Source organism: Anser brachyrhynchus (assembly GCF_964034855.1).
Source record: "Anser brachyrhynchus genome assembly, chromosome: 2".
Classification (NCBI taxonomy): domain Eukaryota; kingdom Metazoa; phylum Chordata; class Aves; order Anseriformes; family Anatidae; genus Anser; species Anser brachyrhynchus.
In genome coordinates this window covers 109,291,267-109,307,514 of record NC_137695.1, presented here as the reverse complement: position 1 = coordinate 109,307,514, position 16,248 = coordinate 109,291,267, and the positions used below count along the sequence as shown (strand labels likewise).

At 40.8% G+C, this 16,248-nt stretch overlaps 1 protein-coding gene across 3 annotated transcripts in view; it reads right to left on the bottom strand.

Annotated features, from left to right (window-relative positions):
- LOC308190486 (uncharacterized protein) overlaps positions 1–15,513 on the bottom strand; it is a 44,656-nt gene extending 29,143 nt beyond the window's left edge. For 2 of the 3 annotated variants that reach the window (XR_013947230.1, XR_013947231.1), the window contains exon 1: positions 15,350–15,513. Coding sequence is in view for 1 of the 3 variants with exons in the window: in XM_080581969.1 (XP_080438095.1) it covers positions 11,647–11,784; positions 14,117–14,152; positions 15,350–15,429 (254 nt within the window). In the remaining 2 variants the exon portion in view is untranslated. Of the gene's footprint in view, positions 1–11,646; positions 11,785–14,116; positions 14,153–15,349 lie in introns of all 3 variants that reach the window. The other variant, XM_080581969.1, reaches the window with a different exon arrangement.
- Between the last annotated feature and the right edge of the window lie 735 nt (positions 15,514–16,248).

Here is a 16,248-nt window from a genome sequence, read left to right as displayed (position 1 = left end):
AAACTGAGCTGGGAAAGAAGATAAACCTCTATTCTCCTTAATGCCAGAGCCCAGTTTGCTTCAACCTTGAAATTAAAAGACAGAAGGGGGAGGCTGAGGAAGAAAGTCAAACAGAATGCTAACTGTGAATTACACACCAATTTACATTTTGTATTAATCTGAGCATTTCCCTCTGTTTAAGTGCCATAAAGCTTCATTTCATTATTTGCAGTTAACTGTAACACAGCTAGAAGATAATGATTCCTCACTGTAAATTAGATGTTATTACATGAGTTGTTTCAGATTGGCATATTGACATTAAGAGATAGTTATATTTTTAGAAATAGCCAGGAAATTTGCTCTTTTACTTTGAAAACAGTAAGCAAAATTTTGCTCTTTCAAAATGCATACATTCATGACTGGTTAACAAGCCAATTTCCCCATGGACATGCATCATTTATCAAACATCCTGGAGAATCTGATCCTTCAATCCCCGTCATACAACAGTCCCACTGAGACGGGTAGGGTCAATCTCAGAGCTACAGGATCAGGCCTTTGCATTTGATACAACCTTAACAAGCAAACAAATATTTGCAGAGTACACTGAATCTACTCTCCTAAAATATCCTGAGTTTCCAACGGTGACCTTTGGATAAGACCTTGCTGAACTATCCAGACAATTTGGCAATAACCTCCACTCTTAGAATTTCAAAAGTGCAAGTAGAGATTGTAAGGATGATCTCTCTAAAACGTGAGTGTGGTACGTTTAACTCAGAAAAAGCTCATCCTAAGAAAAGGGCACATCTAGGAAAGCTGAAAAAGCAGAGAAAAAGAACGGAGTTGACATTCAAAAGAGAGAACAAAAGACAGAATATGGGCTGCAGTCAGAGACAAGTAAGAGTAATTTCATGGACCGCAAAACATACAAAGCCTAGTGATCCTGCCCCATCCAGTTAGCGCTTGGTGGGACCTGCGGCCTGGAGTGAAAGCAGAAGGGGATGGAGTTATGTTCCTGCTTATGCATAAGCAGCCTGACATCACACCAGAAGCTACTATCAGGAGCAATTTTAAGCAATTTTTTTTTCCCCTCCTTTTTTACATGGCCTTCTCTAAGCCCTTGCATCTGTTTATATTAGTATACCTGCATAAGCATTTATGCAGTAAATAGGGATAGAATTGGGAATAATAAATGTTTTATTTTCTGTAAAGTCTTGAGGTACTTCTGAAGAAGTTATCTGGGAACAGCATAGTTAACTACCCAAGCAGAAAATATTTAACCTAATTAACATCTTTGGATGACCCAGTACTGGTCTTGAACAAAGACCAGCAATAAAAACACGGTAAGACTTATGAACACTTCTTTCACGGTATTTAAGGTGAGCAAATTTTCCACACAGGCAATAAAGCACTCTCTGGAAGTCCTCAAGTCTTCAAATTCCTTCAGCAAGTCACTGCCTATGGAGCAGATCCACCACAGAGGCCGTGAACAATGGCAATCTGAATGTGAGCCAGCAGCATTCCCTAGCAGCACAGAAGGTGATATAGTAATCCTTGGGCATTTTTGTCAGAGAGAAGACATCCCTCTTTGCTAAGCACACAGACTATTTAGAAGAGTATGTAGTCATGGTCTGCCCAATACATCAGTAAACTGGAATGAGTTCAACAGAGGGCAGCCAGAATGGTGAGGGCTGGAGTACTTGCCTTGTGTGGAGAATGAGGAACCAAAACTGGTTCAACATGGAGATGAGACAGCTTTGGGGGCACCTGACATGAGTACCTCAGTACTTATGAGGTTACCCAAACAACCAGAGCAATGCTCTTCACAGCAGTGCATAGCGAGAAGACAGGAGGTACAAACAGAAATGAGAGGCAGACTGAGTGCAAGGAGAAACTCTGTATTCCTGAGGACAGCCAAACACTGAACCAGACCAATCAAGGAGGCTGTGCAGGCTCTGTCTTTGGAGGTTTTCAAGACCAGAAAGCCCTGAGCAACCTGATCTGGTGTCATAGCTCACTCTGCATGGAGCAGTAAGCTGCACTAGAGACCTCCCAGGGTCCTTCCCAGCCTCAAAAACAAGCTTTTTTTTGGCCATAGGAACCAACATTTCACTTAAGATGGACTTATGCACCCTTGTAGGCAGTCCATAGCTTATGGTGAATTAGGGTGGTGGAGCTGACAGCATTCAGTGCTTATGGCACAGCAGAGCTTTCAGAAGAAAGAAAAATCACAGGCTTATATTTAGCAAGTGAGCAATGAAGCAAAATGGCATAGCAAATGCTGACGGTAGTGGTGAGGCTGTGGGGGTGGGAAGGGGGCGTGAAAACTGGCAAGAGTTTCAAGAGTGAGTTTTGGTATTTCAGTTTGAGAGGTAAGGACTAGATGCCTGTTACACCCTCTGCAGCAGGTACTGAAATTCCAATGCTGCAGAAATTTAAACACCATCATCTGTTCTTTCTCCCATCTCCCACCCCGTCTCATTTTGAAAAATATTTACAAGGGGATGAAAGGCCACCTTCAGACATGTGACCATAGCTGCATGCTGATGCTTTCTATAAATATGGGTTTGCTGAAGTGCTAAGATACGTTTTGCTGCAGTATGGCATTATGGCTTCTGCTTAGCAAAAGCTGTTTCCTTTCTCTTTTCAGACCCCTGCTAACCTCAGCATCTAGCTCTCAGCTACATTACTTTTTTGCCCTGCCTCTCCAAAGCAGAGGAAAGCAAATAACCCCAAGTCCAGCTGTTGCTGCAGACTAGGTTCAGGTTCTATATCTCAGACTTACCTAATCAACACTAATACAGAAGAGATTTAAGAAGTCTGATGATTCCAGTCTATATTTGGGGTGTTGCAAATTGTTGTTTAGTCATAATTCATTCTGTGTTTCTGGTTGGATTCACACAGGGTTCTCTGGTGCATTATTCAAACTGTTCAGACAAAAGGCATTTTTTCCTCCTTTTCTCAACTTTCCCTTTGTGCTCATTTCAACAGCCCTGCCATCTGCATGTGTGGTAGGCCTGTTTGAAACCTAATTGCCCTTGGATACCAGATATACACGGCTCTTCAGTGGTGGCAAAAGGCTTGTGGAAATAATTATTTTTAGCCTCTCTCCAAATCAAATCTTTTCCACCTGCTCCATATAATGAAACAATTCCAGTTCATCTTACAGAGAGAAACTTGGTTACCTTAATTGTAGGAAAGGGTTTGCAGACATATGCCAGAGTAATAATTTGTATTTAATACCAGTAAGCTCAAAACAAAATGTCTGAAACATCTAAAAAATATTTACAGTCACTTATGCATACAATCATATAAAATGTTTTTCGGCCTGCTTACACCATCGTCTTCCTCCACTTAGAGCTCATAGTTGATAAAATGCATTCAAGAGTTCTAAGGAAAAGAAAAACAAAGCCTCAAACCAGAGAAAACCAAAATTCTGCCTTCCTGTTTTTTTCCTTTTGCTGTCATTATGTTATTTTCCTTGGCATTTTTCTCCTTTAAAGTGAAAAGAGAATTTGTGTTTGGCTTAGTTTTCTTTTATTTGAAAAAGGTAAGAAGTGTCATGTAATTGTTAATGAGCTTGTTCAATTCACACACTATGTTCTCATGAGGCCTAAGCTGATCACCGTGAAGATTGAATTAGGACTACACAGAATTGTGATTCTGGATGCGCCCACCCATGAAATAACCTCACACCAGACCTAGCTGCAAAAATTACTTCCAAATTCTATTTGCGTAAAAGTCTGCTTGCTTTGGCATCTATGCAGATGTGCACTGGTGGTTTGGCTAACATCCAAGGATGGGGTTTTCTTTTAAAATCATCTTCCCCAAAACATCTGTTTTGGACACTGCTGGAAAGAGACCTGATGGGCCTATGGCCTGGCTGTTTTTATGCGCCTTCTGAGGGCCAGTGCTCACACCACATTTAATGGAGTTGCAGCTAGAGAGTTCATACCAAGAGGATACAACTCAAATGCATTTTTGAGTCATTATACAACACATGCTGTAAAAGACAAGGAGTTAAAAACCTTCTCAGGAACTAATGAAACATTGCAGATAGACATGTAGAATGAACAGCTAGAAGCAATACAAGATGGCCATAAGCAAACGATGATGATTTGTTATTCTAGAAGTTTGGAATTTTATCCGTGAGAACAGACTTGCTAATTGGATATCTTAATTCCCTTCCTTCCAGTATTTCATTTTCAAATATGCTATTCTAATACACAATACTTTAAAAAATACAAGACAAAGGTCTCAAGTAAGCCTGTACAGTTTGACTTCATCCAGTAGTAAAAAAACATACAGAAAAATAACTGAAAGAAAAAAATTATCAAAACAAAATCCAAGAGGTAGAAAAAGGTATACAAATTCAACCTTGAAATAAGATGCATTTTCCTAGCTGTGAAGATAATTAAACATTGAAAGAGCTTATCTGGTAGGTGGCATAATCAGCACAGACTGAAGTTTTTAAAGATTAGATGTCTAAGATAACCTCAATCCAATGCTGAGGAAAAACCTAAGGTCCACAGACACAAAATTAACAGATCACTAGAACAGTCTCTTCTGACCTTAGAATCTGTGAACATACAGATATCCTCATATCCCCTCCTCCACTAACCATGCAGGGGACGGTTTCAGATTCAGCAAGGGGCAGGGAGCAGTTCCCTTCTCCTGAGCTCTGGAGCATGCTGCGAGACAGCTCACCTGAGCCTCCATAACCTCACAGAGAAACCTACCTTTGTTTCAGGCACCCACCTGCAGTTGACAGAAGACTTCCCCGCTCCATACTGGATGGATATATTCCAGTGCTTTCATGTGATTTCTTGTTTTCTCCGCCCTACGCCACCCTCCTCTGATGATACAACTAACTTGCTGAAGGCTGGACTGGGTAGACCAGTGCTATGAAAGACAAGAAACCCATTTCTCAGGTGTCTGACTAAAGCCCAAGTTGAATGCTATGCTTAGGAGCAGAAAAACCATTTTCTCCAGTTGCTTTAGCCTCTGAGTGAATGGGATTTATTTATTGACAGACTCCAGCATATCCCACCTCACCAATGTCCCTGCTGTTTCAGAAGTCCTGTGCTCTGGGAGCAGTCATAATTTGCCTGCAGCAAGTTTGTTTTCCAGAGACTGAACTGTCCTGGGCTAAAAAAGTCACTGGGCACAGATTAGGTCATCTGAGGAAAACTGTGTAGCTTGAAGCATAGAATAAGTCAGCTCACCTGACTGCTAGTTTGTTGTAGCTTAAGCCCTGAAAAGCCTTTACAAGCTGCAGGTTTGCTCTTCACTATAGCTTTCTCACCAGTCAGAAACAAAGCAGCAGAAGGAAAGCATAGTGCTATTGCTATGAATCATTCCCCTGTTCTACTGCATCTCTATTTGTGTTTTACATATGACATTAAGGCCTTTTGAGAGTGTCTAGAATCACAGAGCAAATGACAATAATGTCTTATCAAAGTCTCCTGAGTATATAAATAACATGTTTCATACAAGTCTTCCCATAGCATACATTTACATAACTTTAGAGAAAGCCCACGACAATTTACCTGCCTCACACTGCTCTTCAAAATATTTAAAAAAATGTCTTTTCAAGAATTTCATGAAAATGAACATACGAAAGATTAAATATGCTGTGAAGCAACTGTTTTCCTGGAGCTACTGGAGACCTAAAGATATTTTTTATCATTTTCATTCGCCCCCCCACCCCCCACCTTACTGATTTGGAGAAGTCCTATTGTTAAGTCCAGGTTTTGCATTCACCACAGATGTGAGCAGCAGCCACTCCAGGGCTTGGTTTTACTTTATTTTCAAGCTGTATCCCCCAGCACATCCCCAGGCAAGATGAGGAGTTTGTGAAAGCCTGTACAGCTACTAAGTGATACAACTGACACTCTTCATCAGCAAGGACTGACTATATACAGCGAAATACTTCTGTGCCAATAGTTACAAAAAGCTCTCCAAAACAGAAACCAATTATTTTGCACCAGTTTTAAGAAGTGTTGTGAGGGTACTTATGATTTAACCATCTTTAACACTGGAACATCTCAGTGCCTCAATTTTCAGCCATACATCTGCTTCAACTTTCTGTGGCTCTTTAGGTCCTGTGGTCTTTCTACAACAGGATGAAGTCTGGCATAAGCCATCGTCACGCTATTTTTGGCCCACTAGTCTCATGTTAGAGCTCATGAGACACTGTCCTTGGACAGAGCCCCACAAGAGAGCCCCCTGGCAAGAAAGACTAAATACATGGAGTATGGAAGGGGGACACTGCCACACTGGACAGCCCCCCACTACTGTGAAGCTCCTACTGTCCCAGAGTCCCTTAGCCGAGCATTGGTAAACTTGAACTCTCATCCTCCAAGAACTGGCCAACTCTTCACAATACAGCCACAATGTGCCTTTTCTCAACATGTTTTTAAGCCTCAGTTTGTCAAGTTTTTCTACACAGATCTAAAAAAAAAAAGAGCTTGTGCCACTTCAGTCCCAAGTCCAGGTACATTCACCACAGTCACAGAGAAGCAAAGTGTGCCTTCTCTTCAAGGGTAACAAACACCATGGGTGCCCACAAAATAAAAATTACTTTAAGCTTTTATTTAAGCAGTGAGGAAAAAACAGAAAAGAAGCCACATGGTAAATGTTAATAGGCTTTGCTGCCAGCTGCACAACATTGGGGCAGGTTAGGTTCCATCACTTTGTATGCCTACCTTCACCTCTGCACCTTTGCTTGGCCCATACACATCATCCAGTAACATGGTGAACTTGGAAAATTTTTAATCACCTCTACCCTCCTGCATCATAATTTCAGTTTTTAGGCAAGCAATACCCAGGAGATTGCTGCAAATCCATTTTTACTAATAATACCAGAAAAAAAGAATAGATCCTCCAGCAATTCAGATATCGTGGCTGTGAGTCAGAAGGAAGACCTACACTACTCACTTCTGTAGCTTTCCCAAGAAACATTTCCAACTATTTTGCAACTCTCAGGACTGATCTGTCACTGAAAAATACTCAGAGTATCAAACAGTTCTGTATGCCGTCAGGTTCTGAAGCAATATAAGAAGTTTCTCACCTTCCTAAAACAGGAGAAATTGCTGTTTAATGATAATGGTTATTGAGAATTAGCGCAAGTTAAGTTTTCTTTGGCTCCTACTTTAAGTATTTGCTCAGCTGCTGTTATGACCTGAGAAACTGGTCTAGAATGTAGGTAAAGTTTCAGTTTAATCTCTTACCACTTTAACCAGTGATGTGATGCCCATGTCTCATCACAGGATGGTGTCGTTTGATACATCTTTCTTCCATCCTCAGAGGGTTCCTACTGAGAGCTGTCCTACTTGCTGGATAGGGATTGGGGCTTTTCTTTTTTAATTTCTTTAATGGTTTTTGAATGGCCACAGCCTGGCTCCCCAAGTAGTCTTGACCTGGTCAGCATATTTGATTCTTTTTTCCTCCCTGCAGTCACCAGGGCTCTGACACCACTGTTCAGTCTCTTCATTGTAACCCCTATCACAGCTCTGCAGCTTCCTTTGCACTTGGTACGCTGGAAGTTTGAGGTCAAAGACTAGAACAAATAGAGAATTTCAAACCCTGCTGCTGACCCTGGAGTTCAGAAGCTGCCCTTGTCAGGTCAGAGGGGCACTGCCAGTAATGAGGACAGCCATATCTCCCTGCTACTTTGGGCAGGGACTGGCCACATGCTTATGACACAAGTGATTTTTTTTTTTTCCACTCTCTCTTTCTCTGGCTGACCAACTATATTCCAGCCGAATGCCTGATAAATACTCAGCAGACTGCAAAATGTTATCTATTAAAAGGAGATGCTGAAAGTCCTGGGAATAAAGCAACCATAATAATTAACTCTGGCTACACTATCTTTTAGATCTCTTTTGGAGGAAGACTCCTGTCTTGCAACAGCTTGGGAGTTTGACAGCCTTCCATGGATAAGGATTAAAGCAAGTGAATTGGAGACCTTTTGTACAAGTTATTTAAGCCAGAATATAGGAAAAAATAAGACTTGTTTTTTCTGAAGTGATTTCATTTAACAATGTGAGGAAGAGAAACAAAACAGATATTTTCAACCAAAGTAAGTCATGCTAAGTCACCCTACTAGTTTTATATGAGCTGTTTCCAGAAAATGCTGCCTTCCTTCATAAAACTTCAGATTCAAATGAAGGAGTCATCAGTAGGTGTGACTGTGGCCAAAATATTTCTAATCACCATTTCAAGGTCTCCTCTCGTACATATTCTCATTTAGCACATAAGGTCTGTCCATACCAAAAACCTATTTAAGTTGGTTCCCTCTTTTAATCAGTATCAGCTGATGGAGAACCCTCAAACTTTTGTCTAGGAATTGTCTTCCTTCAAGATCATATCCTACAATTTGTGCTGTACTTATTGGCGGAAAAGGAAAGGTGCACCACCACTCCATTCCCTCAAGTTCGGGTTACTCCCCTACCTCACCCTCTTCCAACTCGTGATCCTTTCTCTTTGTGCTCTCTGCTGTCTTCCACTGCTTATTGCACACCAGCTTTACTCCTTACTGCTCATACCCCTTCTGCAGCCCTCTGGATTTTAGCAACTTAATTCCAGCTGGGCATCAGCACAGTATATCCTGCCTTTCTCCTGCTATATGAATAAAAATCTGTGCTCTGTAGAGCCCTCAACTACAGAGCTCCCCTTGCACCCTGAAGATGCATGCAGTCATATACAAGGTTGATCAGCAAGTAGGGACTGGAAGGGGAGTGACATCTACTCACCTGCAGCAAACAGGGTATTCTGAGAATTTCGCACATGTGTGAACACTTATCCAAAGATATACAAACTGATTTTTTTTCCTCAGGTATTTAACTAATCCAGGCAAAACCCTTGGCTCCCTTTCAAAGGCCATCTTTTGCCAGATTTGCACAGAATCCTCTTAAAGGAATTATGAGTTCCTTTATGCAGGGATGAGGGGAGGGAAACAAAAAAAAACCAAGAATGTTTTTCCTTATCTTGTTCTTTGATTAACATGAGAAATAGCAGAATTATGTTAGCCAAAGTTGATGTGAGTAGGACAAATGGGAAGGAAGATCTTAACTTGAATAATTACAAACTGGAAAATGGTAAGTAACTGAGAACAATTTAAGAACATTTCTTAAAATGAAAACTGCTATGTAGCACTTACAGCAAGTTCAGTGTCCCAGTATAATTCCTATTATCACTGCTTCAGCAAACAAAGATTTTACCATAGCTAAAACCAAGCAATATAGCATAACAAAGAGAAAGGTTAATACAGCAATAATTTTTGGTTGGTATTAACTTCTAGTATCCTGCTTGGGAGACCCTTTAAAATAGAAAGGGAAGATCCCTGAGGTTTTCTTCTACTGCTCTTGTCAACCAGAAAGTAGAGTATATTCTCCTAACAGAGAGCACAACTGCCTGCTTCAATCTCAGGTGCATTAGCAGGGGAAAAAAAATGCTTTCAAATGCAGGGGAAAAAGTGATATAAATATAAATGAAGTAGTAAAACCATATAATCGTATGCTTTTGTGGCCATTTTTATAATTACAGAGTGCCCTGGAGGGCAGTCACATAGAAGTAAATACATTTCTGTATGTCATAAAGGTTATAATATTGCTAACTGAAGCAACAGCATCAGTCTAAGATAAAAGTCATAACAGAGCAACTTAAGCTTTTAGAACTCCTATGTACAGCTCAAGAACACACGATTCAAGACATCCATATTAGAAAAACATTCTTCCAACATACTGAGATTAATGCTGCCTGAAAATTATTTCAATTCCATTTCACTTACAGCTTCTGACAATGGTAGTGACAGCTATGTCACAGAGCATTAGGTAAAATTGTGAGAATTAATTACATGTTATTTGTTTAACTTCTCTTGAGATCTGCCTCTGGTCCTTCTGTTTGACAATTCATTGGCTCACCTCAATCATCTTGTTTTTCCACTTGCATTGTGTTACCCAGGCCCACATGTGCATTAAGCACTTATCTCCTTTTGTTGAAGAAAGGAGAAAATTTAAACAAATGGAAAACCCTTGAAGTGTTTATGCTCCATTAAAACTTAATTCTACTTTTAATCCTGGACCAGTCTTGATAGATTCATTCATATTAAATAGAACTTGAGTCTCTGCAGTCTCTCTCCCCGATGAGGCTAATGGAGGAAGATCCTACCTAGCATGAATAAGGGTATTGATTTCTGTTCCCACTATTTGATTCTACATTATTACCAGCATTCAAAACTATTTTATATCTTCCTTCTCAGCTTCCTCTTGTTAGCTACATTGTCACAGTTTACAGTTGTAAGAATGTATTATGGGCAAGCAATAACTACAGGGGACGAAGTTATTTAGGGAGAAGAAAGCAAAAGGAGAGGTAGATGAAAAAGCTGTTCTTCCTGATTGTTAGGACACAGCTGTTTGGCTCTAATATTACTGTTGTCATGCCAGGCTATTTCTATCTTTAACTGTCAGACCCCCCCATACTGCTTCAACAGTTACCTGCTGATAAGCTGCAACACTGGTACAGCATTGCAGTACATTAGTACAATTTGCTATGGATGCAATCCTCCACACAAAAAAAAACAACAAACCACAAACATCACTGAAAAATGGTCAATGCACCATGTGCCTGTTTTAAACAAACTGCCCAGGTATCTGCCAGCATATCTCAGGCCCACTGGTTCAGTTCCGACCTCTCAGGAAGAAATCCAGCCTCAATGAGACCAGACAAACAATAAACATTCAGCCAAACCACATAGTTTTACGATGCATAGCATAATATGTAGTATTTAATGCCTTCAAGGACTGCAATGTCTTTTTTTTTAATTGCTTCTGTTCTTTGTATGAAGGCATGATATGACTTTGCAAGAAGCCTTATTGTCTAGTGACCTGCAATGCTCAAACCTCCCCTTTGCATTTGTTAGCCATGGGAGGGGAGCCACAAGCAAATGGTGACTCCTTCCCCTCGAATCAGAGCTGCACTCAAAGCAACCTCACACATGATAGAGCTCACTTTTGGGGCTTGGATCCCTAGGGTGTTTGCTCTGGGGTCATCAACAAGCAGAGACCCCAGTTGTCCTCAGCCAGGCAAGCACTGTTCTCTTCCCATGATATTCTGCCATCCAGATAAGACAGTTGTTCCTCTTGTTAAGGGTGGCATACTAACAGTCAGGACAGCATCTTGCCTGCAGGACAGGCATCTGCTCCCATTGCTGTGGGAGCCACACATCAACAGAGCCCCACTCATCTCTGCCAACTCTGACACTGCACCAACTGCTCTGCCTGCCTAAACCCAATAAATCACAGGCTCAGACAACTCCCACAAACACCCCCAATGAGTTCTGAAAGCAATGGGGACAGCAGAGAACTGATTTTTGCATCTGTCATCCCTGCACTTGCACCAGTCCTGACTGCTGCCTCACCATATTCTGTCCTACAGAGGAACATGTTCCTAGGGAGATCAAGCTGTGCCTTCTGCCGAGGACAAAAGGCACATGGGATGACCAGACCTTGATTGCCACATGGATTTTCTTTCAGCAATGTTTTTCCAGAAATACAATGTGTTTTCATTAGAGCAGCCACATATAGCAGAGGCCTGATTAAGCCAGCAGCCCAAGCACCTTGCAACGGTGCTTCTGTTCAGCTGCCCCACGACATCTCAGGTACTGACCAGGAGTTGTCCGTGCTTTGCTGCCCAGCAGATGAGCGTGAGAAAGACACGCCTTGGTAAGCCTTGCTGGCAGACTGGAGCTTTTGAAGTTCCTTTGCAATATTCACCTGAACATGGAAACACAAAGTGCTGCTTTCCCTGCGGACAGGAGATGGCAAAAGGAAGGTGAAAGAAAACAGAAGATTAACTGTGGTCTTGCCAGCAGAAAACTACCTGGATTTAAATCCCATCACTGATACCTATTCTGTCATTCATAAGCTTTCAACTGTCCTGATGTGACGCATGTAGAAACAGCACCATATCCCAATGCAGCAGAGTGCCTGCAGGTCCAAGTTGTAGTCCTTTGGATACGAACAGCAAGAATTGCTGGCAGGATAACATATGAATGAGGATAAATGAGTCCATAAACAGACTCCCTAGGTATACCTACAAAGGCATTGAGATCCAGATCCACAGCCCTCACCACCGCAAAATTTAGATCACATTGACCACTGTGATAGTCACAATTCTTCAGTAGAAAAGCAAGTTGTTTTGTGGATGACCGAGTCCATAATTATTTATTGCCACTTGCCAGCCTCTAAGAGAATTAAATGTAAGGTGTATTCAGAAGCACTGCAACTGGTCTGCACGTACAGAACCAAAGCCAGCTGCACCACCAAAGCCTGTGGATCGGGTCACTCTTAAGCTACAGGCTACAAATAAGAGAAACGTAGAATCACCTAAAGCAACTCTGAAACCCATGAAAATAAAAAAAATACAATAATATCTGCTAGAAGCAGCAGATTGTCTGTTTTGGGTCAGGAAAATTTAAGTAATAATTGCATTTTGAGCAAAGTCTGACAGGTGATAAACGAAAAAATAAATCATAAATGACTGAACTTGCTCAGCAGCACTAGGAAACTCCCCTCACGGAAAAGGAAAAGCCACCGCTGCCTCCTCTAATAAAGAATTTGAATTCTTCATTGCAGCCTGTTCAAAACGCTATCCTTCTTGAAGACAGCATTATACAAACTTTATGTAAACACATTTTCTTCTGGATTCATCTATCTTTGTAAGAGCTCCCTTCCCTTCTGTGGCTCCACGTGAAACCTCAGCTTCCTTCCATACCACTCTGCAAACACTCACAGCCAGCGTTACACCAGACAACAAACAGCTGTCTACCTTTAATTGCTGTCAGCAGCCATCAGGACAGGGAAGACAGAAGCGCATATTCACCAAGCCACCGCCAGCAGCGCAAGGTAGGTAACTGCTGGCTGGCCAGGGTCCCTGCGTGCTTCCTCCCTTCCCCCAGGAAGCTGTTGGAGATGTACTCAGATGAACACCTTTGTATTTTTTTCTCCAAACAGTACAAAGTTGGTGGTGGCTCACCTGGACTCCAAATTATATTGCATTAAATTTTCTTTATAAGAAAAAAAAAAAAGCAGCTCTAGAGAGGAGGGGAAAGGTGTCTCTCCTTTCACGGGGTCAGGCTGTGAATGAACAGATGCATTTGAACAGCTTGAGAACTAATTCAGAAAGGTCTGCAGAAAGATAAGTTGTTGTAAATGCATACAAAGATGGAGGGATTTCAGCGTGACATACACTTTTCTTTCAGTTACCTTAGATATTGAACACTTTATCTGAACATGAACTCGACAGACAATCCACAGACAAATCCCCAGGGTGATATTTAAAGGCAGGAGGTGTAAATAATGCATAAGAATAACAGTTGGAGTCTCTGGCTGGCATGGGGTGATTCAAGCTTCATGTCCTCAGACTCTGAATTTGGCCTGCAGAATCTTATTGCAAGTTCTGCACTGAGGTATTTGTGACACTTCACTGCCACCAAGAGCTTCCAAACCCATATTGTGCCATTTATTTTTTTGAAACAAGCCTTTCCCCTGACTTCAGGGGAGAAGACACTGAAAAATAAAAGTGAGAAAATGGTATTTTGGTTGGAGCCATTCTTTTCCTACATCACTGCAAGTTTTCCTTTCCCAACCTGTTATAATAATTCCTTCCCCGTGTAATGAAATATCTTACTTCTAGGGCTTCCTGTGCTTGTTTAATGTCAGTGACTCTTATTGCTGATACAAAGATTGTTATGATTAAAGTGAATCAGAAGTTCAAGAAACAGGGAGAAAGAACATATGATATTGTTTGTTCAGGAGCAGAGAGACCATTACCAAGAACAGATTGTAGTAATAAAAGCCAGAAGACAAAAGAATGTTTGTTTGCACTGAAACATATCAGGATGGTCAGTAGCAACCCATACCCAAAGTCAATAGGCATTTCCTGAAGAGGAAGCCTATTGCAGACTGCAAAGTCCTTGATGAACTCTCATCCTAAGCACACATCCAACAGTTTTTGGGACATTGTTGTCTTTTGTCCACAGCCATAGCACTCTTGCATTTCCACCCACTGCACAGCTCTGACATTTCACATGTGAGAAAACTGAGTTGAAGCTGTCCCAGAAGGTCTGGTCACTAACCTTGCCAGTGCTCCCTCCAATTCATGACATGGACACCTTAAGAGACAAGCAAATGACAAAGCACTATAGCTTCAAAAAACAAGCCCTTCCAAAGATGCTAATTTTGCCTTTTCTTTTCAAGGAGCAAACATTTATTATTTGATAAGATGAAAAGTGAAATGCTCAGCAAAAGGATCAGTTTTGATGCTATCTGGGCTCTTTACAGCATTAAAAACAAAATTAGTTTCTTTCTAATCTTTCATTTGAATATGTGACTAGTGATACTTCAAATAGGTAAGTACTGTTTTATTGAAAAATACTAGACTTTGGGGAACTTTAATATTTGTTTCTATAATTACTGCTAACATACAAACACTTAAAAAAATAATAAAAACCACTCTCTAGTGTAAGACATTGCTTCCTGGGAAAGTTTCCAGTGTTTTTAGAACCTTGCATTACAGGACACAATAAGTTACTTAGCTAGACCCTAATTACACATTTCCAGACCAAGTAGCAAACATTTAGATGACTATTTCCTTCTATGACTTTTCCTCATTTGATTAATTCATAATGTCTGAATCAGAATTTCCTCCTTGCTTAAGCTTGAGATAAACCTTATTTCTGCAGCTTAGAGATTAGGACAATTCAGATAATGCCACATTTCTGATGTTTTATAAGCACAACAAGAGAAAACAACTTTGTATGTTGTTTACTTAATTAACCAGATGTCAAGTAGTTATTAGTTGTGAAAGGAATAACAGTAATGCATTACAAAGTATGTAAAAATAGCATCATAAACTATGTAAAAATAACATTGTTATTGATCATACACAGCAGAACAATGCCTGAAGACAAGCATCTCATAGAAGGCCACTGTTCTGGCAACACACAAACTCAGCCCTTATCCATCAGGAGTTTGTTAGGCTTTAAATACATTAGGCCAGCAGAGGAAGAGGACAAAACATGTAATTAAATAGGATATAAGTAGAACAAGCAGAGTTAAGGCACTTATGTTTTTGTCTTTCTTTCCCTTTTAAGCCTTTGGTCCAGGACTTTGGAAAACAACATCTAAGTAAGGGGAAAAAAACCTGATGAAGAACAGGAAAATGCAGAGAACAGCCAGAATAAGAGGGGAGTCAGCCTAGTTCACAGAAAGAAAGAAGTGTGTCTCAAAAAATAGCCCATTCCCACAAGGCAGAACAGCCCCCACAACCACAGCAGATGCTCTGAGCCTGTTACCAGCAACCACAGTACCTTTTCCTGGCACCCTCTACTTCCCAGTCTTCAGGGTACAACTTCTTCCTGGATTGCCCCCAGACTCTACCAGCCAACATAGCTGAAATAGAAAAACCTCAGTCTACAACTACTATATCTCTCAGCAGGACTGCATCCTGCTCTCTTGTAGATTAGGGTGGTAAAGAAATAGGTTGTCCCAGCTGGAGCTTGTTGCCTCACCAATGGTACATGAAGTAGCACAACCTGTTTTCCCATTCTTCACAGGTGGGAAGAGAGCTCATCATATTTTTAAGGAAAATAAGCTGAATAACTTGGAAGAGTCTTATTTAAAGATACATAAATATTACAACAACAAAGACAAGCGATTAAGCTATGCTTAATTAGTATAAATGTATATAACATCCTTGTGAAGCTCCTTATGTTTCTTCTTTGATGTTCTGACTGATAAGCTGGTGGAGTGTATGAGTGTATCAGGGGTCACTATCTAGTCCAAAAGAGGCACATGAGTGTAGGCATGTGTGCACGTAGAGAGATGGATAGTACAGTAGATGCAGTAATAGCTAGATTGCAATTCTGAAAACGCTGTGGGGAAAAGAAATGTTAGCCTTGAGCTCTGAAGTGTGATTCTTTCACTTTCCGGATAGTAGGAGTAGGAAGCAATTTGGTAATTTTTGCAGCTCTAATTAAAAAAAGAAAAAAAAAAGGCTGTGTAGCCATGTAGGTATCTAAATGGTAGGTACTATTTAGCCATCCATATGTAAGATAGAGCTAAAATCTTATATCTTGGGTACCAACCAGCTGTAAAGTAGCATGAGCTCTTTGGGTTTCCTTAGGGCATAGATACCATGCCTGAATGGTGTTCTTATACCTGTGACTTTATCTAGTAACAAAATTAGAGTGTTGTTTCCCGAAGGACA